This window comes from Oncorhynchus tshawytscha, linkage group LG04, assembly GCF_018296145.1.
Source record: "Oncorhynchus tshawytscha isolate Ot180627B linkage group LG04, Otsh_v2.0, whole genome shotgun sequence".
Classification (NCBI taxonomy): Eukaryota; Metazoa; Chordata; class Actinopteri; order Salmoniformes; family Salmonidae; genus Oncorhynchus; species Oncorhynchus tshawytscha.
Window position 1 is genome coordinate 69,853,569 of NC_056432.1, and position 19,681 is coordinate 69,873,249.

The 19,681-nt window shown below is 46.4% G+C and overlaps 1 protein-coding gene across 7 annotated transcripts in view; it reads left to right on the top strand.

The window, feature by feature from the left end:
• The window catches only part of LOC112237175 (transcription factor SOX-6), an 80,243-nt gene that overhangs the window by 43,627 nt on the left and 16,935 nt on the right, over positions 1 to 19,681 (top strand). For 3 of the 7 annotated variants that reach the window (XM_042321143.1, XM_042321146.1, XM_042321148.1), the window contains exons 6-10: positions 3,486 to 3,635; positions 5,724 to 5,898; positions 6,897 to 7,087; positions 7,262 to 7,282; positions 18,275 to 18,380. In XM_042321143.1, the coding sequence (XP_042177077.1) occupies positions 3,486 to 3,635; positions 5,724 to 5,898; positions 6,897 to 7,087; positions 7,262 to 7,282; positions 18,275 to 18,380 (643 nt within the window). The remainder of the gene's footprint in view (positions 1 to 3,485; positions 3,636 to 5,723; positions 5,899 to 6,896; positions 7,088 to 7,261; positions 7,283 to 18,274; positions 18,381 to 19,681) is intronic. The other 4 variants (XM_042321145.1, XM_042321147.1, XM_042321149.1 and 1 more) reach the window with 2 other exon arrangements.

The following is a 19,681-nucleotide window of genomic DNA, read 5'->3' on the forward strand; positions in this document are numbered from 1 at the left end:
GCTCTTTCTCTCTGTCTGTCTGTCTGTCTGTCTGTCTGTCTGTCTGTCTGTCTGTCTGTCTGTCTGTCTGTCTGTCTGTCTGTCTGTCTGTCTGTCTGTCTGTCTGTCTGTCTGTCTGTCTGTCTGCCTGCCTGCCTGCCTGCCTGCCTGCCTGCCTGCCTGCCTGCCTGCCTGCCTGCCTGCCTGTCTGTCTGTCTGTCTGTCTGTCTGTCTGTCTGTCTGTCTGTCTCTCTCTCTCTCTCTCGCCCTCTCGCTCTCTCACATACACTTACTCAAAACAAACACTCTGGCATATTCCTACCCTCAATAGCCGTTTCCATTTTAATTGGTAAGGACAGTGAAGTCAAGCATTTTAGTGCTTGAGAGTAGTTTGTTTTTGTGGCAATAGGAGAGTGCAGGTTGAAACCACTACTGCTGCTGATGAGAGCAGAGACCACTCAGGACTCCACCTGGTGAATGCTGGCCATAGTGGACCTGGGGCACCAAGCCAGCTCTTCCCAGTCCCCAGCCTCTGCCCCTTCCCCAGCCCATGATCCCTGTCTTACCATTGACTTTCAGTGTGACCCTCATTACCAACAGGCACCTTCTGCCGTGGCAGCACAGCAAGATGGCGGGGGGCGCGGAGAAGGGAGTGTGTGTGTGGGCCTACCGGGAGAGACCTCTGTGAGCCAGGCAGGCAGGCAGATGTCCTTCAGTTAGGGGACTGGAACATGTGTCCTGGCCAGAGACGGTGTTAGTCAGTCTCCCCCTCTCCCTCTCTCTCCCTCAAACTCACACCCCTCTGTTTCACCTAGTACACAGTTAGTTAACACGTACCTTTTTACACAACTAGGCTGAAATGCACCGGAGACGTGGCAGCCCTCCGCTGCCCTACCTCCTCTCTGTCCTTGAGCGGTGCATGGTTTAGTTAGTGGTGGACTGTGTGTCGTGTCACACCTCCCTCCTGCATGTCTTCCTGCTCTCCTGATTGTGTTTATTGTTTCTTACCTCCTGGAGTCTGCCTGTGCTGGGTAGTGCTGCAGCTCCTCACCCCATGGCTACGTCCTGCTAATCAGGCCTCACAAAAGCCAGGTTGACTGCCTCTAATTTGAAGCAAGACCCAATTATTCTCTTTTTCCAGAACAATAAAGTTCTTCCCACTCGAGGTCAGGGGCTTTGCCCATCTATAACTCTGTTAATGAACAAACATCTGTCCAACAGACTTGGCTTCTGCTCTGCTCCTACACAGACTGGAGCCTCACGTGTAGCCTAGAGACATAGTCAGGCAGCCCAACTCCTCCGCAAACAACTATGTCACCTTAACCCAAAATGCTCAAACTAACTCAATGTTGTATTAGTGAGATGGATTGGGGGGTTAGAGTTGTGTCCATTTCTGTGGCCCCTTGAAGACAAAAGGCTGTTTGTGTGTGAGGTGGGGGCAGTTCTATCATTGTGGAACATAATCAGTCGGTCATTTCCGTTGCCCATGTGCTGTTGTTCGCCTCGGGTCCCCCAGAAGAATGAACCTTTTGTGTGCCGTGTATGTGGCGGCGATAAAGTTTGGTCCAGGAGAGTATACATGTTTATATCTGGAGATATGTGAGCAGGACACAAAGTGCTTTGTTTGGCTTTAGTCTGCGTCTGCACTACGGAGGGTGGGGCACACAGGCCACCAGGGCTGTGCCACATTTTCCATCCACACAAATGGAGTCTGTATGGGGCCCCGGAAAACCAGGAAATGAGACGAGGCATGCTGATTGGTCATACCGAATAGAAAGTAAATTCTCCTTGACAACACCATCCGTTTGAATAACATAGAAACAGAGCGGCTTACCTACTCTGAGCCAGAAAGGAGTGATGAGGTGGTGTCTGTCTGGTCTGGAGCTGTGAATGATTGTACATATTGTACACTACCTAGCCCTCACTCTGAGACAGCAGTCCTAGTTGACAGACCCCCGCCACTTACAGCAGGGGACAAAAGCCAATTTAACCACTTACCTGGTGGCCAATCAATAATAGCCTGAGGCAAACAGTAGCGCTGACAACATAGGGAGTGGGTCTTAGTGGTCTCTTAGAGAGGGGTCAGTACAAAAACATAATCAACTCCAGATCTGATCATAAAACAATCTTCTTTATGCTGTGTTCAAACTGACTGGAAAATAGTGGAAAGTCAGATTTGTATTTGAATGTTATTAGATACCCATGAATTATAGCTCACATGTTCATAGTGCCTAGAAGTTTTAACAGGCATCACTAAAGCCTCCAGCTTTCATCAATGACAGACAATCTGCCTTCCTTATATCTAAAGTGTATTTAAATTATGATGTTTATCGGTTTGTGACCCAACCCCCTTTTCTGTGATGTGTGTCTGACAACTGTTATTGTAAATAAATAAGCCATATCAGTGTGCACAATAACCTGTTCACTAAGCGCCTGCCAGATAATCAGGACAGCAGTAGACATATTTAATATTATACAGAGTTCAACCCCTTTTCTGTGTGGAAATGTGATTGTCATTAAACGCTTAGCCAGTCATCAAAACCACACGTCTGAGTGGTAAGTCACCACTGGTTAGTGAAGTTACTGATTTATCGCCAAGGAAAATAAGCATGATGACATCAATGGTCTTTGTGCAGCAGGCAGGATGGGACCTTAATAATGTATGCGTTTAATGTGTTCTGTGATGGGAGTCCAACTGGGTTTGGTTTTCTAACAGTGTGGGATGGCAGGCGTATAGAGGGCCAGCTCAGGTGGTTGTGTAGTAGTGTCCTATTACAGACCAGAAAGCCCAACAGAAACCTCTCTACTGTGGAGGGAAAGCAGAACAGTCTCTCTCCTGTTGTGTCTGAAAACCTCTCTCTGTGATGAGTGGAAAAAGAGCGCTCCAAGTGTGCTGAATGAGAGCCATGGCTGTGTGGTTTTTAAGGCTGCTGTCTCTCCCTGGATTCAAGCTTTGATATACAGTAAAGACCTTTGATGGAGGTTCTCTGCCAGGCATGGAAAGAGAGGAAGACGTGAAAGAGAGAGATAGAAACTCAGAGAGAGAGAGAGAGAGAGAGAGAGAGAGGAGAGAGACAGAGGAGAGAGAGAGGGAGAGAGAGAGGAGAGAGAGAGGAGAGAGGAGAGAGAGAGAGAGAAAGAGAGAGAGAGAGAGGAGAGAGAGACAGAGGAGAGAGAGGGAGAGAGAGAGAGGAGAGAGAGGAGAGAGAGAGGAGAGAGAGGAGAGAGAGAGAGAGAAAGAGAGAGAGAGAGAGGAGAGAGAGACAGAGGAGAGAGAGGGAGAGAGAGAGAGAGAGAGGAGAGAGACAGAGGAGAGAGACAGAGGAGAGAGAGAGAGAGAGAGAGGAGAGGGAGAGGGAGAGAGAGAGAGAGAGAGGAGAGAGACAGAGGAGAGAGACAGAGGAGAGAGAGAGAGAGAGAGAGAGAGAGAGAGAGAGGGAGAGAGCTTTGAATGTCTGTCTTTGGATGTTAATGACTTTTGGGTTTCCTTCTTCTCCTCTCTACAGCAACTGTATGCCGCCCAGCTTGCCAGCATGCAGGTCTCTCCTGGAGCCAAAATGCCGCCACTCCCCCAGCCTCCCAACAACAGCGGGCCCATCTCTCCCTCCGGCCTGAAGAACGACAAGAGATCCTCCAGCCCTATCACTCAAGTCAAGGTAGGCCCCCGCCTCTCAAGAGTGGTTCTTGACCCAGCCTGCTGATAACTCAGTAAATGAGTGGTAGTAGTGGTAGTGGTGCTGCTGTTCTGTGTTCTGTGCTAATACTGGGCCAAACTTCTTACCAGCCCATCAATCTGTGGGTCTTTAACAAGGCCCACTCTCTCTCAACCAGAACTCTGTGGACTTGGTTGCTATGGCTGTGGGCGCTCTAAGTGAGAGAATTTGTGGAACACATGGTTTCAGATCACAAGGAACAGCAGAACCTTTTTTATTATGACGGAACAAAACCAGTAGAACAGAGAGAGAATCACTCGTATGTAAATGCAGTTTAAAAAGTGACGGGAAAAGGAAGGATGGATGACTCTTATTGTCTTGTAAATAAACCCGAGAGCAGGGTCTGCTACTGCATGGCCTGGATCCACCAGACCTCCGTATGGAGCATAGAGTAGATACATCATCCTCTCACCATGCGAGGCCATAATCAGAAACATATCTCCATTTGGAAAAGTTTAGCTTAATATCACTATAGTGAAGGGACTTAAATCATGTCATTGAATGGTAGTGCAGCTCTCTCTCTCTCTCTCTCTCTGGTATTCTCTTTGGCATGCAAGCTCTGGAGCTAAACACGGCCTCCCCCACAACCCCACCACACCTCCCCCATGACCCCAGGCACACAGCCTCCTGGGAGCTCATCCATGGGCCTGTATCAAGCTGTCTCCTAAACCCTGTCACTTTATAGGATCTATGTCATCAAGGCTGTTTGTTAGATAAGAGGCACCGAACAGATCCTACAGGCCTTTTCACTCAGATATTTTGACATTGTGTTGCTGTTCTGAATGGGCTCTATGGGTATTTATCATACTTCTAAACACTAAGGTTGTGAGCTTGAACTATCAATAATTAAACACTAATGTAAAGTACATATGTCCCCAAAGCCCCATCTGTATTCGTCGTTAGTTAGAATTAGATTGCTGTTAGTTTTGTTTGTCAGCTTTTGGCTTCATTGGATGACAAACTGTTATTGGCACAGCAATAACAAGGCCTTGAGGCAGTGTGTGTCGGAGCCAGCCATATGTTTGGACAAGGAGACACTTGGGCTTTGAAAAACACTGTTAACAACAGCATACAGACTAATCTCAGCGAAGAGACTTCACTAGAGAGATACATAAGGAGGCAGTAGAGCTATACTTGACCCACCCAGGTACATTCCTCCATTGGTACGTGTGTAATACCTACAGTACCATCCAGTCAGGTAGCAGGTATCCTCTCCAAGAGCTCCTAGACACTGGTCTGGAGAACACCACAGATCACCATCAGCCTCAATCACACCGTACTGCTGCTCTGTGCTGTACTGCAACCAGCCCAGCAGACATGTCCTTCTGTGACCCGACATCTCACATTAACTCACACAACTTTACAAAGAATGCATTCTAAACCAGTTATACATTTATTACACACTGTTGGATGCAGTATTACATGAAACAAATGACTAACACCAGTATCCGCAAATGAGAAAGGAAATTGGAAAACAACTTAATGAATTAGATAACGCAACTGACGTTTGATGACTGTTACTTACAACCATCTTTAATCATCACCATGTATCTCTGTAATGTGGTTATTATTCATTCTTAGACCAGAGAAGAGGGAGAACAGATGAAGATGTACAGGGAGGCAAAAATCTGATTTAATTAGTGTGAACAAAGGCTCTCAGCAACTGTGAGGACGGCCATGATGGCACGGTGCCAGCAGATGAATGAGGAGAGGAGAGGAGAGGAGAAGAGATAATGAGAGAGGAGGGGAGAGGAAAAGAGGGGGAGAGTAGAGAAGGATAGAAGAGGGGAGAGGAGAGAAGGGGAAGGGAGAGGTGGGGAGCAGAGGACGGTCAGATAGGAACACTAGTAATTAGCTAGGAGCAGAGTGTTGTCTGGGAGGCCACACATCCTCCAATAGGAGGAGCCCTTATTCACATCTGTGTCCTCTCTCCCCCGCTGTCTCTCCCTCTCTTTCTCTCTCCCCCTGTTTCTGTCTGTTTCTCTCTCTCTATCTCTCTTCCACTCCGCTCACTTACCCCATCTCTACAAGGAGGAGGGAACGCAGCCTCTCAACCTGTCCGCCCGGCCCAAGACGGCAGAGCTGGTCAAGTCCCCCACGTCCCCCACACACAGCCTGTTCACAGGCAGCAAGACCAGCCCCAACAGCCTGTCCAAGAGCGGCATCCCCAGTCCCCTCGGAGGCATGGGCCGTGGGTCTTCTCTGGGTAAGAACTGGCCACACTCTGCATCTCACCTCCGGCTCTCCAATAGTCAATACATACTGACTGAATCTGTTTTGAAGTTGGCATCCCCTCGATCACATAGAAAGATCATTATAATTCCATAACATTGATAAAGGATTGAAGCTCGATATTTTGTTGGTTTTATTTTCTGTGTTTAGATAATGGGAGTTGAACATACAATATTTCACACTGTCAAAGGTGTAAAAATGGCTTTGATTGATTTTTTTATCTGGATGAAACAAAAGTTAATGACGTTTATCCCTGTATCCTTGTAGACAAAACTATTGACACAATTGCAACTCTTAATCTCGGTGGTACCTTGGTATTAAAAACCATGCAATCTAGAGCTGCGGATGTTGTAACACATGATTTGTTTTTAAGAGGTCTCACGTTTCACCATCCCTCTCATGTTAAGCCTTTCTACTCAGCCTTTGCTAACTGTTATTAAATGCAGTCTTTCATTAAAGTGCCTGCATTTCCGCTGTTCCGCTCAGACTGGGGGTTTGAACCCCGTGTTTGTTTTATTCTATTTCTGTGTCTTTAACTGCCATCCCTCCTCACCTAACTTTGAGATGTTAATTACACAAAGAAGGTCGACAGACTCGGTCTACTGCCTCTCGCTGTCTTTAAAACAGGCACACACGCACACACACACACACACACACACACACACGCACGCACACACACACACACACACACACGCACACACACACACACACACACACACACACACACACACACACACACACACACACACACACACACACACACACACACACACACACACACACACACACACACACACACACACACACACACACACACACACTGGAAAAGGAAGAGGACCTCCTAGAAGGCTTGATTCTCCACATCGGATGATGAACACCTGTCAGTGGGCTCATTCACTGTGAATCTAAATGAATAGTGTGCATGTGTATCTACTGTGTGTGGGGGTTAACTGGGTGTGACTCCCTCCCCAGACATCCTGTCCAGCCTGAACTCCACAGCGCTGTTCGGGGACCAGGATGCGGTGATGAAGGCCATCCAGGAGGCCAGGAAGATGAGAGAACAGATCCAGAGAGAGCAGCTGCAGCACCACCAGCAGGGCATGGAGGCCAAGCTCTCTGCCCTCACAGGCATGGGCCTCAACAACTGCAGCAGGGCTGACAAGGTCAGAATCCCTGACCCCCTCCGTCTGTCCGTCCATCCAGCTCTCTGTCTCATTCTCTCTCATTCCTTTTCTCCTCTCTTCCATTTATCTTCCTATATGTTGCTTTCTGTTTATTCACTCTTCTCTCTCTGTCTCTCTTTTCTCCTTCCCTCCCTCTTTTTTCCTCACCAACAGAGCTGGTTCACTGAGTACATTGTGAGTAGCCCAAAACCACAACTAGTAAAGTGATTTCCGCTATTTTATTTTTTAGATATAATTCTTCAGACCGATGTTTGTCTTTAATGCTGGTCCAGAGTAGTGGTTTTGATTGATATTGGCATGGCTGTGTGTGTGTGTGTGCGTGTGCGCGTTATGGTGTTTGCATGCGTGTGTGTTGATGTTGGTGAAAGAGGAACGGACCATGGTGCTGCCCGGTGCGGGTTAACACTCTGATGTCTCTGCCCAATTAAAGCAGACATACGGCCCTCTCCGTCCCTCGACATGGGACAGGGGTGCTTTGTACCAGGAGCACACACACTCCCCTCCCCGGGATTCCCTTTTAAAATATCTTCAAGCGATGAGTCAATCAAGGAGAGAAAAAAACATCCACCTCCCTCTGATTGGTGCCATATTGCCAGTTGGCTGTGAGGAACAGGCAGGAACTGGGAGCGGAGCTTCATTAATATTTCAACACCTGACACTTTTAACCAACACATTCAACTAGGTCAATGTATATGTAAAAAAATCTACGAATATCTATTTTGATTTCTTCTTTAATGTAGTTTTAGGGGTAAATCTGTGTCTACGCAGGTGGCAATGCAGTGAGCTCAGACTGAAGTGTGTCAAGTCAAGGGACATGACCAATAGTTTAACAACTCAGTGGGATCAACTTGTCTTGCCATGCCACCAGACAATAAAACCATTTGTATTGTTTTTGTATTTAAAGTTCAGTCCCATCTCACAGAGTTGTGTCATTAAAAAAGGAAATTCAAACTACAATTTTTTTGTGGTTGTACACCTTAACACCCCGCAATCATAACTGTTCCTGTTAGCTAGTTACGCTTCCTCAGTGTCTCTGTCTTTGTTGGTTCTCCTCTAAGTGGGTGAGTCTGAGGCCTGTAGAGTAACGTTAACACTCCCATCTCCCGTTTCCACTCAGTCTGTGTCTGTCGGTGTGTCTGTGGGACGACCCTGTAGCGTTCTCTACCTCCCTGACTCTAAGGTGAGCCAAGCTCCAGAATCTGCTGCTACATGATATGAATGCAGTGTGTGAACAATGCCCTGAAAGGAACCGTTTTCAACAGGCAGCAAACACCTACCCCTCCATTCTTCTTAGCAGGTAGAGCTTACTGCTTTTCTCTGCCCCTCTTTTGTTGGCTTTAGTTTTTGTCTCGACTGCATTATGGGCCTGTCTACTCAGCCTGTGTTTAAACAATCCTCTCAGGTAAGCTGTGTGTATTTATAACAGGGAGGGGCATTTTTGGATGAAGCTGTCAATCACTCCTCACCTCTGCTCCACCCCTTTCAGTCTGTGTACTCATTCTGAGGAGAGAGAGACAGAGAGAGAGACAGAGAGAGAGACAGAGAGAGAGGCAGAGAGAGATAGAGACAGAGAGAGAGGCAGAGAGAGAGACCGAGACAGAGACACAGAGAGATAGAGGGACAGAGAGATAGATAGAGAGAAAGAGAGAGCATGACAGAGAACGAGACAGAGAGCAAGACAGAGAGCGAAACAGAAAGAGAGACAGAGAGAGACAGAGAGACAGAGAGACAGACAGAGAGTGTAGACTAAAAGTGAAATGCTTATTTACGGGTCCTTTTCCAACAATGCAGAGTTAAAGATAAAGAATAGAAATGTCAGTGTTAGTATGTGTGGGTGTGTGGGTAGAGTCCATTGTGTGTGCATAGAGTCAGTGCAATGTAAGAGTCAATGTAACAGCGAGGTAAGACTGTGGAGGCTTGTGGTTCAAGATCACAGCATTGACAGTACACAGCCAAGAACAACAGATTATAATTAGGTGGGCTATCAGTTTAAAAATATGACTGGTATTTTGGGGTTATCGCGTTGCCCTAGGTAACCGTACACACCACAAAGACTCCTTCTTTTGGGAAGTCAGTCAGCCTTCGTGTGCCTGGCCTCTCTCTCCATCCTCCCACCTGGGTTTGTCAGAGGACAGCTTACCAGAAGCACAGCTATGTTTAGGAGAAGTAGCTGCATCTCTAATGAGTTAGCATGAAACCTTGGCACTACCTCTCCTGCACTCTTAGAAAGAAGGGTACTGTCTTGAACCTTTCCACAGAGGGTTCTACATGGAACCAGAAAGAGCTCCACCTGGAACCAGAAAAGGTTATCCTATGGGGATAGCCGCGAACCCTTTTGGAACAATTTTTTCCAAGAGTGGGTGAATGACTGAATTATAAGTGCTGATGCTACTTAGAGAGGGATGAGGAGCAGCTCTTCATGCTGTCTCAGTCATACCAAAGAGACACTCCAATGTGGAACTCTGAGGTCAATGTGGTAGTGAATATGATCAGTCTTCTGGAGCCATGCTTGGCTCCATCCCAAGACCAAAGGCAGATAAAGACAGTTCCAGTGACACTGTCCCTATCAGGATGGTGTGTGTGCTGAGTGCTGGGACACACTCTAACAAGTGAGCCAGATGAGTGATCATCATTCAGCCTGGGAGGGAAGGAGGGAGGGAGGGTTAGGAAGGAGGGAGAGCGGGAGGGAGAGAAGGAAGGGGAGGGGGAGGCACAGCACGGAGTGGCCTTCCCCTGATACAAGCCAACAGTCTGCACAGGCCCGGAAGGCCCAGATAAAAGCTTTCACTTTGGTCAGTTTCAGAATATGAATATTTCAGCCAAGCGCCTCACCTGACATAAATACTGTGGGCTCTTTAGTAGCTGTGCTCCCGGTCGGCTGTCTGGAAGTTTATCACAGTGAAAGCTTACATGAAGATTCAGGAAAAGTAACATAAATGGGATTAAGGAGAGGTTAAAATCATCTAGTGTGGCTGTTGGAGGGGGATATTAAATATTGATTTATCACAGTGTAACGACCCAGCCGGAGAGTGGGGCTAAGTGCTGCTTACAGATGGATCAATTCATCTTTTAATACAAAGTGTGTCCATGGAGCACAATGCATCCCTTCCTCCTCTCTCACCCTATTACTGGGATCCCTTCCTATGGCCCTTCTTACTCTCTCTTTCCATCTCTTCTCTCTCTCATCTTTCTCTCTCTCGCCTCTTTCTACTGCCTCCACCCCCTCTCTCTCTCGTTCCTCCTCATCTCTCTCTCCTTACTACTGCCCTTTGAGGTGGAAGATGTCCTTTAATTCTACAGTTCACTAGTCATCTACCTTCTTGTTGAGGACATGTAAAATATTCATGCTTTACTGTTTTCTATTTGTCCTTTTTTACTATATCCCATCAGTACAATAAAAGCTTTTCCAAGACTCAAAATGTTCCTTCTTGAAATATTTATCTAAAGGTATTATTGTCTGTAAAGGGCAATTACTTTGTTCCATTATTTATTTGCTCAGTGGATGCTTTTATCTAGAACAACTGAGAATGTGTACAGTCAAATACAACAGGATCCATTTGCAACTCCTGGAATTGTCTCCTGCTATTAGCATAGCTAGCTAGAACTGGTAAACTGTTAGGATTGGGTGTATTCATCTGCAGGTTGAAGATTTAGTTTGGCCTATACTGTATGAACTGAGATACAGGAGGAAACAGGCCACAGAGTCACTGATTCAGGTGTCACAGATTGGTGATATTCCTATAACTCTTGTCTTGGTTGATATTCCTATAACTCTTGTCTTGGTTGATATTCCTATAGCTCTTGTCTTGGTTGATATTCCTATAACTCTTGTCTTGGTTTATATTCCTATAACTCTTGTCTTGGTTGATATTCCTATAGCTCTTGTCTTGGTTGATATTCCCATAGCTCTTGTCTTGGTTGATATTCCCATAGCTCTTGTCTTGGTTGATATTCCCATAGCTCGTGTCTTGGTTGATATTCCCATAGCTCTTGTCTTGGTTGATATTCCCATAGCTCTTGTCTTGGTTGATATTCCCATAGCTCTTGTCTTGGATATTCCTGCTCTTGTCTTGTGATATTCCCATAGCTCTTGTCTTGGTCACTGGAGGCTGGAGGCTGTGTAGAGATACAATATATTCTTCTGCTGACATCTCCCAAACTGAAATCAAAGGGTGAAAGGCCAGTGTATTAACCTATTGAACTGCCCCTGTCCCCCTGACACCCCCTACATTATTGATGAGTACAATATTCTCTTTCCCATGTCGTACAGCTCAGAGCCGAACATATTCAAATGGGGCTTTGCTGGTGTTCCACAAAGTCCTGACTCCTAACCTTTTGCAAGTAGTAGAAATGCTCTTCTCGCTCTAATCTGTGTGTGTGTGTATGTGCGTGTGTGTGTGTTTGTGTGTATGTGCGTGTGTGTGTGTGCGTGTGTGTGTGTGCGTGTGTGCATGTGTGTTTGTGTGTGTGCCGAGTTCCTATTCAGGCAAAGCCCTCACAAAGACTTTGAATATAATCTTGTCTGGTCTGCAGCCCTGGAAGCAATTTTCTGCTGCTTTTCGACTGCTGTCTTGGAAATTGCCAACCAAGGCTTTTTGGCTGCAATGTAAATCCCTGGCATACATGGGTTTGGCCGTCCAAATTAGATTATGTTCTGCTCCCAGTCACTGGCCATAGCCAGCAAGTGCCATTGTTGAGTATTGCTTACATTAATGCTTTGTCCTATTGTTCACATCTGTCAAAGGAATAAAAATAGTCTATGACTCTGAATGAGGTTGTGGATGTGTGTGGGCGTCTGTCCCAGGCCAGGACTGAAACAATGCCACCCGCTCTTTCTCTTTTTCTCTCTTTCTGTCTTTCTGTCTCTCTGTCTCTCTGTCTCGCCTTTCCCCAGAAAGACATCAAGGCCGCATCCTGGTTGGGCCGTTGGCTGAGGTAGTTCCCTTATTTTCCGTAGTCGCGGTGTAAAATGTGGAATTGCCAATGCACTGCAGCCACTCAAAAATGTTACTGACCCCAGAGCTCTAGACCTGCAGAGAGAGCCACGCTCACTGTCGGCCGGGCCTCTGAGAGAACACGCCATAATGGGCCTGTTGTGCTCTGCTGCAGCATTGTTACAGTGGGCACATAACGGTTCCTGTGTCTGCCAGGTCACTCAGTTCACTCTCCATATTGTTGTGGTTATGGTAGTGTTGTGTTATTGTAAGCAGAGGGTTTGATAAGGCAGAGATGTGAGCCCAACTTAACGGTCCCCGGAGGAGCCAGTGAACAGTTCAGGGTCATTGAGAGCTGGAAACCCGTAAAAATACAACAGCAAATGATCTCAACCCAGTGTGGAATAAAAAACCACAGGAGAGCTCTGTCAGAAAGGCCTTTACAGCACAGAGCAGAGATGGCAATGCATAAAATGCACCATTTGCAAATTAAGTTGAAAGGTCAGGTTTTGTGTGGCTGACTTGGTTCTCCTTCCAGAGAAAAAGAGAAGAACATCTCAGCCTGGTGTATGATAGCATATTCTGTCATTAAAAACAAACCAAAAACTCTATCTGGCGTCCAGCCCGGATTAGGGGTAGCAGTTAGCAGTTCAGCTCCATAATTGAACTAAGATGCTACTTTGTGCTGCTCTCTTAATGAGGTGGTAGCCTGGTGCTGTCAGTAGAGGCTGGAGGACTCAGAGGACTGGATGTCTAGGGCAGTGGTCCATCTATGGCCTGAGTGATCCTGTGCCTGCCTTGGGGGATGAGGCCTGTGGAGCTCCAGCAGTGCAGGTCTGAGGCCCAGGGAGCAGGGGAAAAGAGAGGCTGCATGAAAGAAACCCTTGGCTTACCACACCACTGGATGGGCTGAAGACGTAAATGGTTTAAAACTACCAACTACTGGAGAGCTGCAACATTATAAATAACATTGCAATTGGTTACAACTGAAATACAAAACAGATTGGGATGAGAAAACGGGATGTAACACCACTTCATGTTCAAAGAGCACTTTCTCTCCATCTTAGTCAGGGCAGGGAGCAAATTGCAGAGGTTTAGGCCCTCAAGGTCTCTACTCTGGGTCATATGTGACCTTTGTGATGAGTGACAGCTGATACACAAAGCCTGCTATTGTGCTCAGATCAGAGAGCTGTGTGCTTCACCTCCCCATAGACCAGGTGTTTGAGCTGCAGCATATGCTGCGAGGCCCGCTTTCACAGACATGACAATAACAGTTATTCAACAGAATATTATGGCCTTTGTCAGTTGTCTTTTTTTATCAAGGTATTTTATTTATTTACTTATCCGTTATTTTACCAGGTAAGTTGACTGAGAACACGTTCTCATTTACCTGACCTGGGGAATAGTTACAGGGGAGAGGAGCCCTGTTTTAGCCCTGTGCACCTGGGCAACTGAAAAAAGGAAATGATCAAACTCCAAGGTTTAAACACCTGTCCTGCTTGATTATCCTCTGCTTCAACTCAAGTGAAGATTTTCATTATCTTACAGAAGCAGTCCCTTTACCAGAAGAATAGTGGAGGACTTCTCTACTTTTTTTCACTTAAATCCAGACAATGTTTTCAGCTGTCCTTAATGCCGGACCTTAAACAGGCTCTACCAATCCTTATTATCTTACAGTTGTATGGAGCAGACAATCCAAGGCCATATGGTGGTGGCCAGGCTATTTATAAAGGAGAGGGGCAGGAGTGGAGCGTCAGTGTGATGCGTAAATATAGGGTAGGCACAATGCACAGGGCCTCCTGCCTCTCTCTGCCTCTTCTTCTGCTTTCTTTACCACTGCCTCTAGCTGCCTCTACCAGGGCTGCCCAGGCCCAGGATACGCCCTGTGGCTGTGGGCAGAGAAGCGGGCCTCCTGCACATGTTCTGTGGCCAGGCAGATTAAAGCCCTCTTCACAGTGCTGACATGGGCCTTCTCGGGTTCCACACTTCTCCAATGCTAAGCTAAGAAGTTCCACTGACTTTGCCATCCCTCGCCCTGCTCTGTTCTCTATGGCTATGGAATGACTTCACCAGGCAGCCATTTGCTATCGAACAAAATGTGTTTGTAACCAAATTTGAGACAAAAAGAGCACGGGGCAGGGCGGAGGAGATTATTGTGGGTGGCTTTTTTCCACTTGAGCTTGGAGCGCGTCGCTATAATTTGAGATGTGGGATGAAGGCTGCATGCTGAACTCATTTGAGGGAAGGACCTCTCGCTCGCCAGAGGCCGTGTTCAGAATGGGAGGGGAACAACTTGTACCATTTTATATTTTGTATTCTCTCTCTCTCTGCCCTCTCTCATGTTCTCTCTTCTTCATTCCCTGCCTCTCCTTCACTTTATTTATTCTATCAAGTTTTTTTATCTTTCTACATTTCACTCCCTGCTTCTCTCTCTCTCTCTCTCCCTCTCTCTCTGTTTCTTTCTCTCTCTCTCTCTCTCTCTCTCTCTGTTCTCTCTGTTTCTCTCTCTCTCTCTCTCTCTCTCTGTTTCTCTGTTTCTCTCTCTCTCTCTCTCTCTCTCTCTCTGTCTCTCTCTCTCTTATCACAGTATTCATATTTTTTTCTCCATTTGCTGAAGGGAAGTGCTCTTGCCATCCTCACTACAGTACATTATAAATGTCCTGTATAGTGGGCATGCAGCAGGCAGGCGGTGGTGAGCATACTGTACCGTCTCTCTGGACGGACGGAGGGCCATCGTCCCTGCATGTTCTTCTGTGCCAGAGTGATCAGTAAAAATTTCATGACATCATAAAATAATAAAAATGCCATTAATTTATCACAGCACTTGATGCAGGAGTAGTAAAGTAGCATCAGTTCACTGAATATTTTCAAGCCTTGAAACAAAAAGCATGATGTTGTGCATATAATTTATCTCCATAATTATAACTGCAATTCTAATGCACGGATATAAATGATAAAGGTTGTAAGCAATAAGTATATAAAACATACTATATAAAATGTCATGGAAATTCATTGTAGCATATTGCACAGATTTAGTCTAATGTTCATTAGCATTGCCAACACAGGGAAAGAGAAAGTCATATTTGTACAATTCTTTCAAACCTTGTAGTTGACATACTGTCACACCCTGACCTTAGTGTTCTTTGTTTTCCTTGTTATTTTGGTTAGGTCAGGGTGTGACATGGGTGATGTATGTGTTTTGTCTTGTCTAGGGGTTTTGTATGTTTATGGGGCTGTTTCTTTTCTAGGTAGTTTGTATGTCTATGGTTGCCTAGACTGGTTCTCAATTAGAGGCAGCTGTCTATCGTTGTCTCTGATTGGGAACCATATTTAGGCAGCCATATTCTGTGGGTACTTTGTGGGTGATTATCTATATCTATGAATGTTGCATGTTAGCACATTAGTCTTATAGCGTCACAGTCGTTTATTGTTTTGGTTCAGTTTACTTCATGTTCTTTCTTCAATAAAGAAGAATAAAGAAGAATGTATACTAACCACGCTGCGTTTTGGTCCTCACCTTCTACGATGGTGACACATACAGTACTGTCCAGCTACAGTAGAGTACAGCAGAGTACATAAGAATACAGTAACTCACATTAGACAACACATCCTCAATCAACCTGTTATAGGCCAATGTAACAATGATTGTTCATGTATCATCAGCATGTACAGAAGTTCTATTATATTTAATGATGTGGAGGTAATACGGGTTTAATTCAATAAGCCGACTTGTTCAACACTGGCCCCAGCTGACTGGTGCGGTAGCTGATCTCCCCTCTGTGTGATCACTGGGACTTTGTGGTGGAGAAAGGAGAAGTTTAGCGCTGAGCTAGTTGTTAATGAAAGTCTTTGATGGATGGCTCCTGTTACTCATCCCCTCAGCCCAACATGATGCTTAATGATCATGAGTTTATAAAAGGCCTTGATTGATCAGGAGGGGCCAGTGGAGTGGGGGTGGGGGGGTAGACAGCTAATTTATTACACAGTTCCCCCAGAATGCTGAGTCCTCCCAGCCCCCCACCCCCCTCCAGGCAGAGAGGAGAGAACTGTCCATGTAGCATCCCATCCCAGGCCCTCCAGGCAGAGAGGAGAGAACTGTCCATGTAGCATCCCATCCCAGGCCGCCATTGCCCGTCCGACTAATCGCACATCCATCAATTTGTCATCGGGCCGCTAGCCTCTTTCATTAAGTGCAATAATGTGGCTGGGTGATGAATACAGCAGTGTGTGTCGCTTCACACGGAGCGTGGCGCTGGGAAGGCATGGCGCTCTATCTTATCTTTACAAAGCGCCTTCTGCCCAGCGGGGACCAGCGCATATGTCATAATTAGAAAACACTTAAGTTAGCAAAGCCAAGGCAGATAGGCAGCCTCTAATCACAGGCCATAAGCAGGTGGTGGTTAATTGTAGATCAGAATCACTCAGATGTCCATACATAATGATGGCTCCTTGAAGCGTGATGGTAAATTGCAGCACTCTCACTGTCTTTCACACACAGAGACACACACAGAGACACACACACACACACACAGACACACACACACACACAGAGACACATACACACAGAGACACACACACACACACAGACACACGCACACAGACACACACACACAGACACACACACAGAGAGACACACACACAAAGAGAGACATACTCTCTCTTTTTGAGGAATAGTTCTTGAATAAATGAAATGCTTCAGGATGATGGAGAAGACTTGATGAAATTCAAATGTCTCAATTTGTCTTCTTGTCACCCTTTTCAGGTATTTTTGGCCAATGAAAGGGAAGTTGAAAGAAAAAAAACATTTCAGTAATTTGACAATGGATTATTTTTTTCTCTGAGAAATGAATGAACAACTGTCTGTTTTCTTCTGGAAGTAATACTTTTGATCAGGATGTTCTATGAAACGAAACCAAACAACATTGTATTGCAGGTGATGTTCTGTATTAACCTCCAGTGACTGAAGTGTAATGGTACATTATATCTTCTCTGATAGGAGAGAGGTATACAAGCTCCCATGTGGGTGGAAACCAAGAACACAAACAAAAGAGTGAAAGCCCAGAAAACAGTGAAAGATTAATGTGTGTGTTGGTGTCGGTGTCTGTGTGTGTGGCAGGGGAGCTGTTAGCATTGTATAGGGAGCCCACCTGAGTGTCTGTACAAACTGCGTGTGATAGGCAACCTCAGAAAAGACACAGGAAGAGGGGGGGTACACATAGTGCACCTTTGGCAAAGATAGAATGCTCACCCTGGGAGTAAAACAAATGCTCTCGGCTGAACCCTGGCAACATGCCTGCTTTTAGTGTCTTCCAGGCGAATCCGAGGGGGAGAGATTATTTGTGTCATGCCGAGTCAAAGTGTCCATCTCCTACTTGAGTCTTTAGAGAGGAAGACAGCCCTGTGCTAATGCCCTGCGCATTCACTGCCGAACTAGGTCATTTAACAATGGAGCGAGCAGCAGTCGGCACTCTCCCCCTGCATAATACATTAAGTGTAATGTGCAGCAACTATTCAGAGGGCCCCGAAAGCTGTTATTTTATTCTGTAAATGCACACGGACATGACATTTAATATTGTCACAGGCGAGCGGAATGAACGGGTTTCATTGTGCGTCAAGTACAACATGATGCCAAGTTTAATCTGAGCATAAAGCGACATGACAAAAGGGAGAACACGGTGTGTTCTATAAAGCATGAGCCCTGAATACGTGATGGCTGCTGAGCTCTGGGCGCTAGCACCAGACAGACAGACAGACAGACAGACAGACAGACAGACAGACAGACAGACAGACAGACAGACAGACAGACAGACAGACAGACAGACAGACAGACAGACAGACAGACAGACAGACAGACAGACAGACAGACAGACAGGAAATCCTGAGCGCTGCAAAGAGAGGGCCCCAAAGTGTTCCTCTATAACTCTATTTACAGCACCCCTGGCTCCTACTGTCTCTACCTCCCTCCCTCCTGTCAGACATTATAGCATCTGCTGAATGCAGGCAGGGATGATAATGGCAAGCTCTATCCACTTCCATCATGTCAAAGGAGCGCCTCTACAATAGAGCTAGCAGTTATTTCAAAGAGATAATGTGTTTCAGAAATGACTCATTCAGTCATTCTACTGATCAGCTATTCTCTTGATATGGAAAGAGATGTACTGTATATGCAGCCATTTGTTCAGTTTCCTCATTGTCTCTCTCTCTCTTTCCTCTCTGTTTCTGTGTACTGTAGGAGCGGGCACACTTTGAGAGCCTTGGTCACCATCTTAGCAAACTGGGAGAGGATGGCAAAATTGGCCACAGAGTCATCGACCTCACCAGGCCAGAGGATCTGGATGGTAAGTACAGACTTCTCACCTATAGTTTTCCCTTTTCCCATGCTGAAAAGCCATCCAGTCAGTTCTATGTAACAGTGAATTCTTCAGACTGCTGCCTGCATTCCCCCCTGTGCACAGTGTGTTCCTATAGTGGACCAGAGAGAGGTGAGGACTGCCAGAGCAGTAGACCAGGGGGAGCTGGGTTGGGGGGATAGTGGTGTTTGAAGGCGCCCACCGCTCCCTGGTTTTCACAGGTAGGTGAGGGAAGGACAGGGTGCCTGAGGACAAAGCTGGCCCTTCTCCAGGCCTGGCCCCGGCAGCCGCTGCACTTGTTTGAGGTCCTGGGCACAGAGGTGTAAATTCGTGTAGCACCCGTGTGACAAAGCGCCATCTCCCTTTGTGGGCCTGGAGCGTAAACAGTGGCGAGGAATGCCTCGATGCGCCAATGTTTGTCTGACGTAAATATTTGTGTCAGTTTCCATGGCACTTCAGAGCCCCGAGCAGAGGGAAAATGAATCAGGCTCACCTTTAATAGCTGCAACATTCTCAAGATGGAGGGAGAGATATTTCTCAGGATACTACAAGAGCACTCGCCTCTTTAGATCCCTTCTAAAAGCCTGTTTAAAACATTTCCCACCAATTTGCCCATTTCCCAACATTCCCAACAAAATCATCACAACACACAACGTTTCACAAAGTGTATGGTCTACCTCACATAAACCTGCTTGTTGACAAAGTCAAAGAACTGAAACATAAATTACTTGTCATGTCTGCTTTCACATCACACCCATAAATTCAGGATTAGAGGTGCAGTTAGTGGCCATAGAGGGATAGTTCCCACGTTGTCACCGCAGCAGACTCTGTCCCACCCCTCTGGCCCTCAGGGCAGATGTTCTCTAGGTCCCCAGTCTCTCCCAGTTACCCCAGTGGGAACCTTTCTTCTGTGGCTACTGTGGAGTCAGAACAGGAGCAAGGCGCGCACAAGCCCCTGTCGTCAGGGATCAGTTGTGTCCTTTTATGTCCTCTGCAGGGCTGAGGGAAAGGCCAGCGCCAGACGCCTCTGGGAAGTGAGTTCCCAGCGGGCTCTGGATTAGGAGGAGGCAGGGAGGAGAGGAGAGGCAGGGCCCACGGAGGTCCTCTTCCCAGGGGGAGAGAGAGAGTGGTGGCTAGAAGCCAGAGACATGCACATAGCTCACCAACACAGTCACCATTTCATCTATCTCCACAAATATATCTGTCTGTTTCAACAGCACCACCAGATGAATGATGTGAACAGGGTTTTAACATGATGCCCATCACATTAAAGCCTCTTTTTACAACCG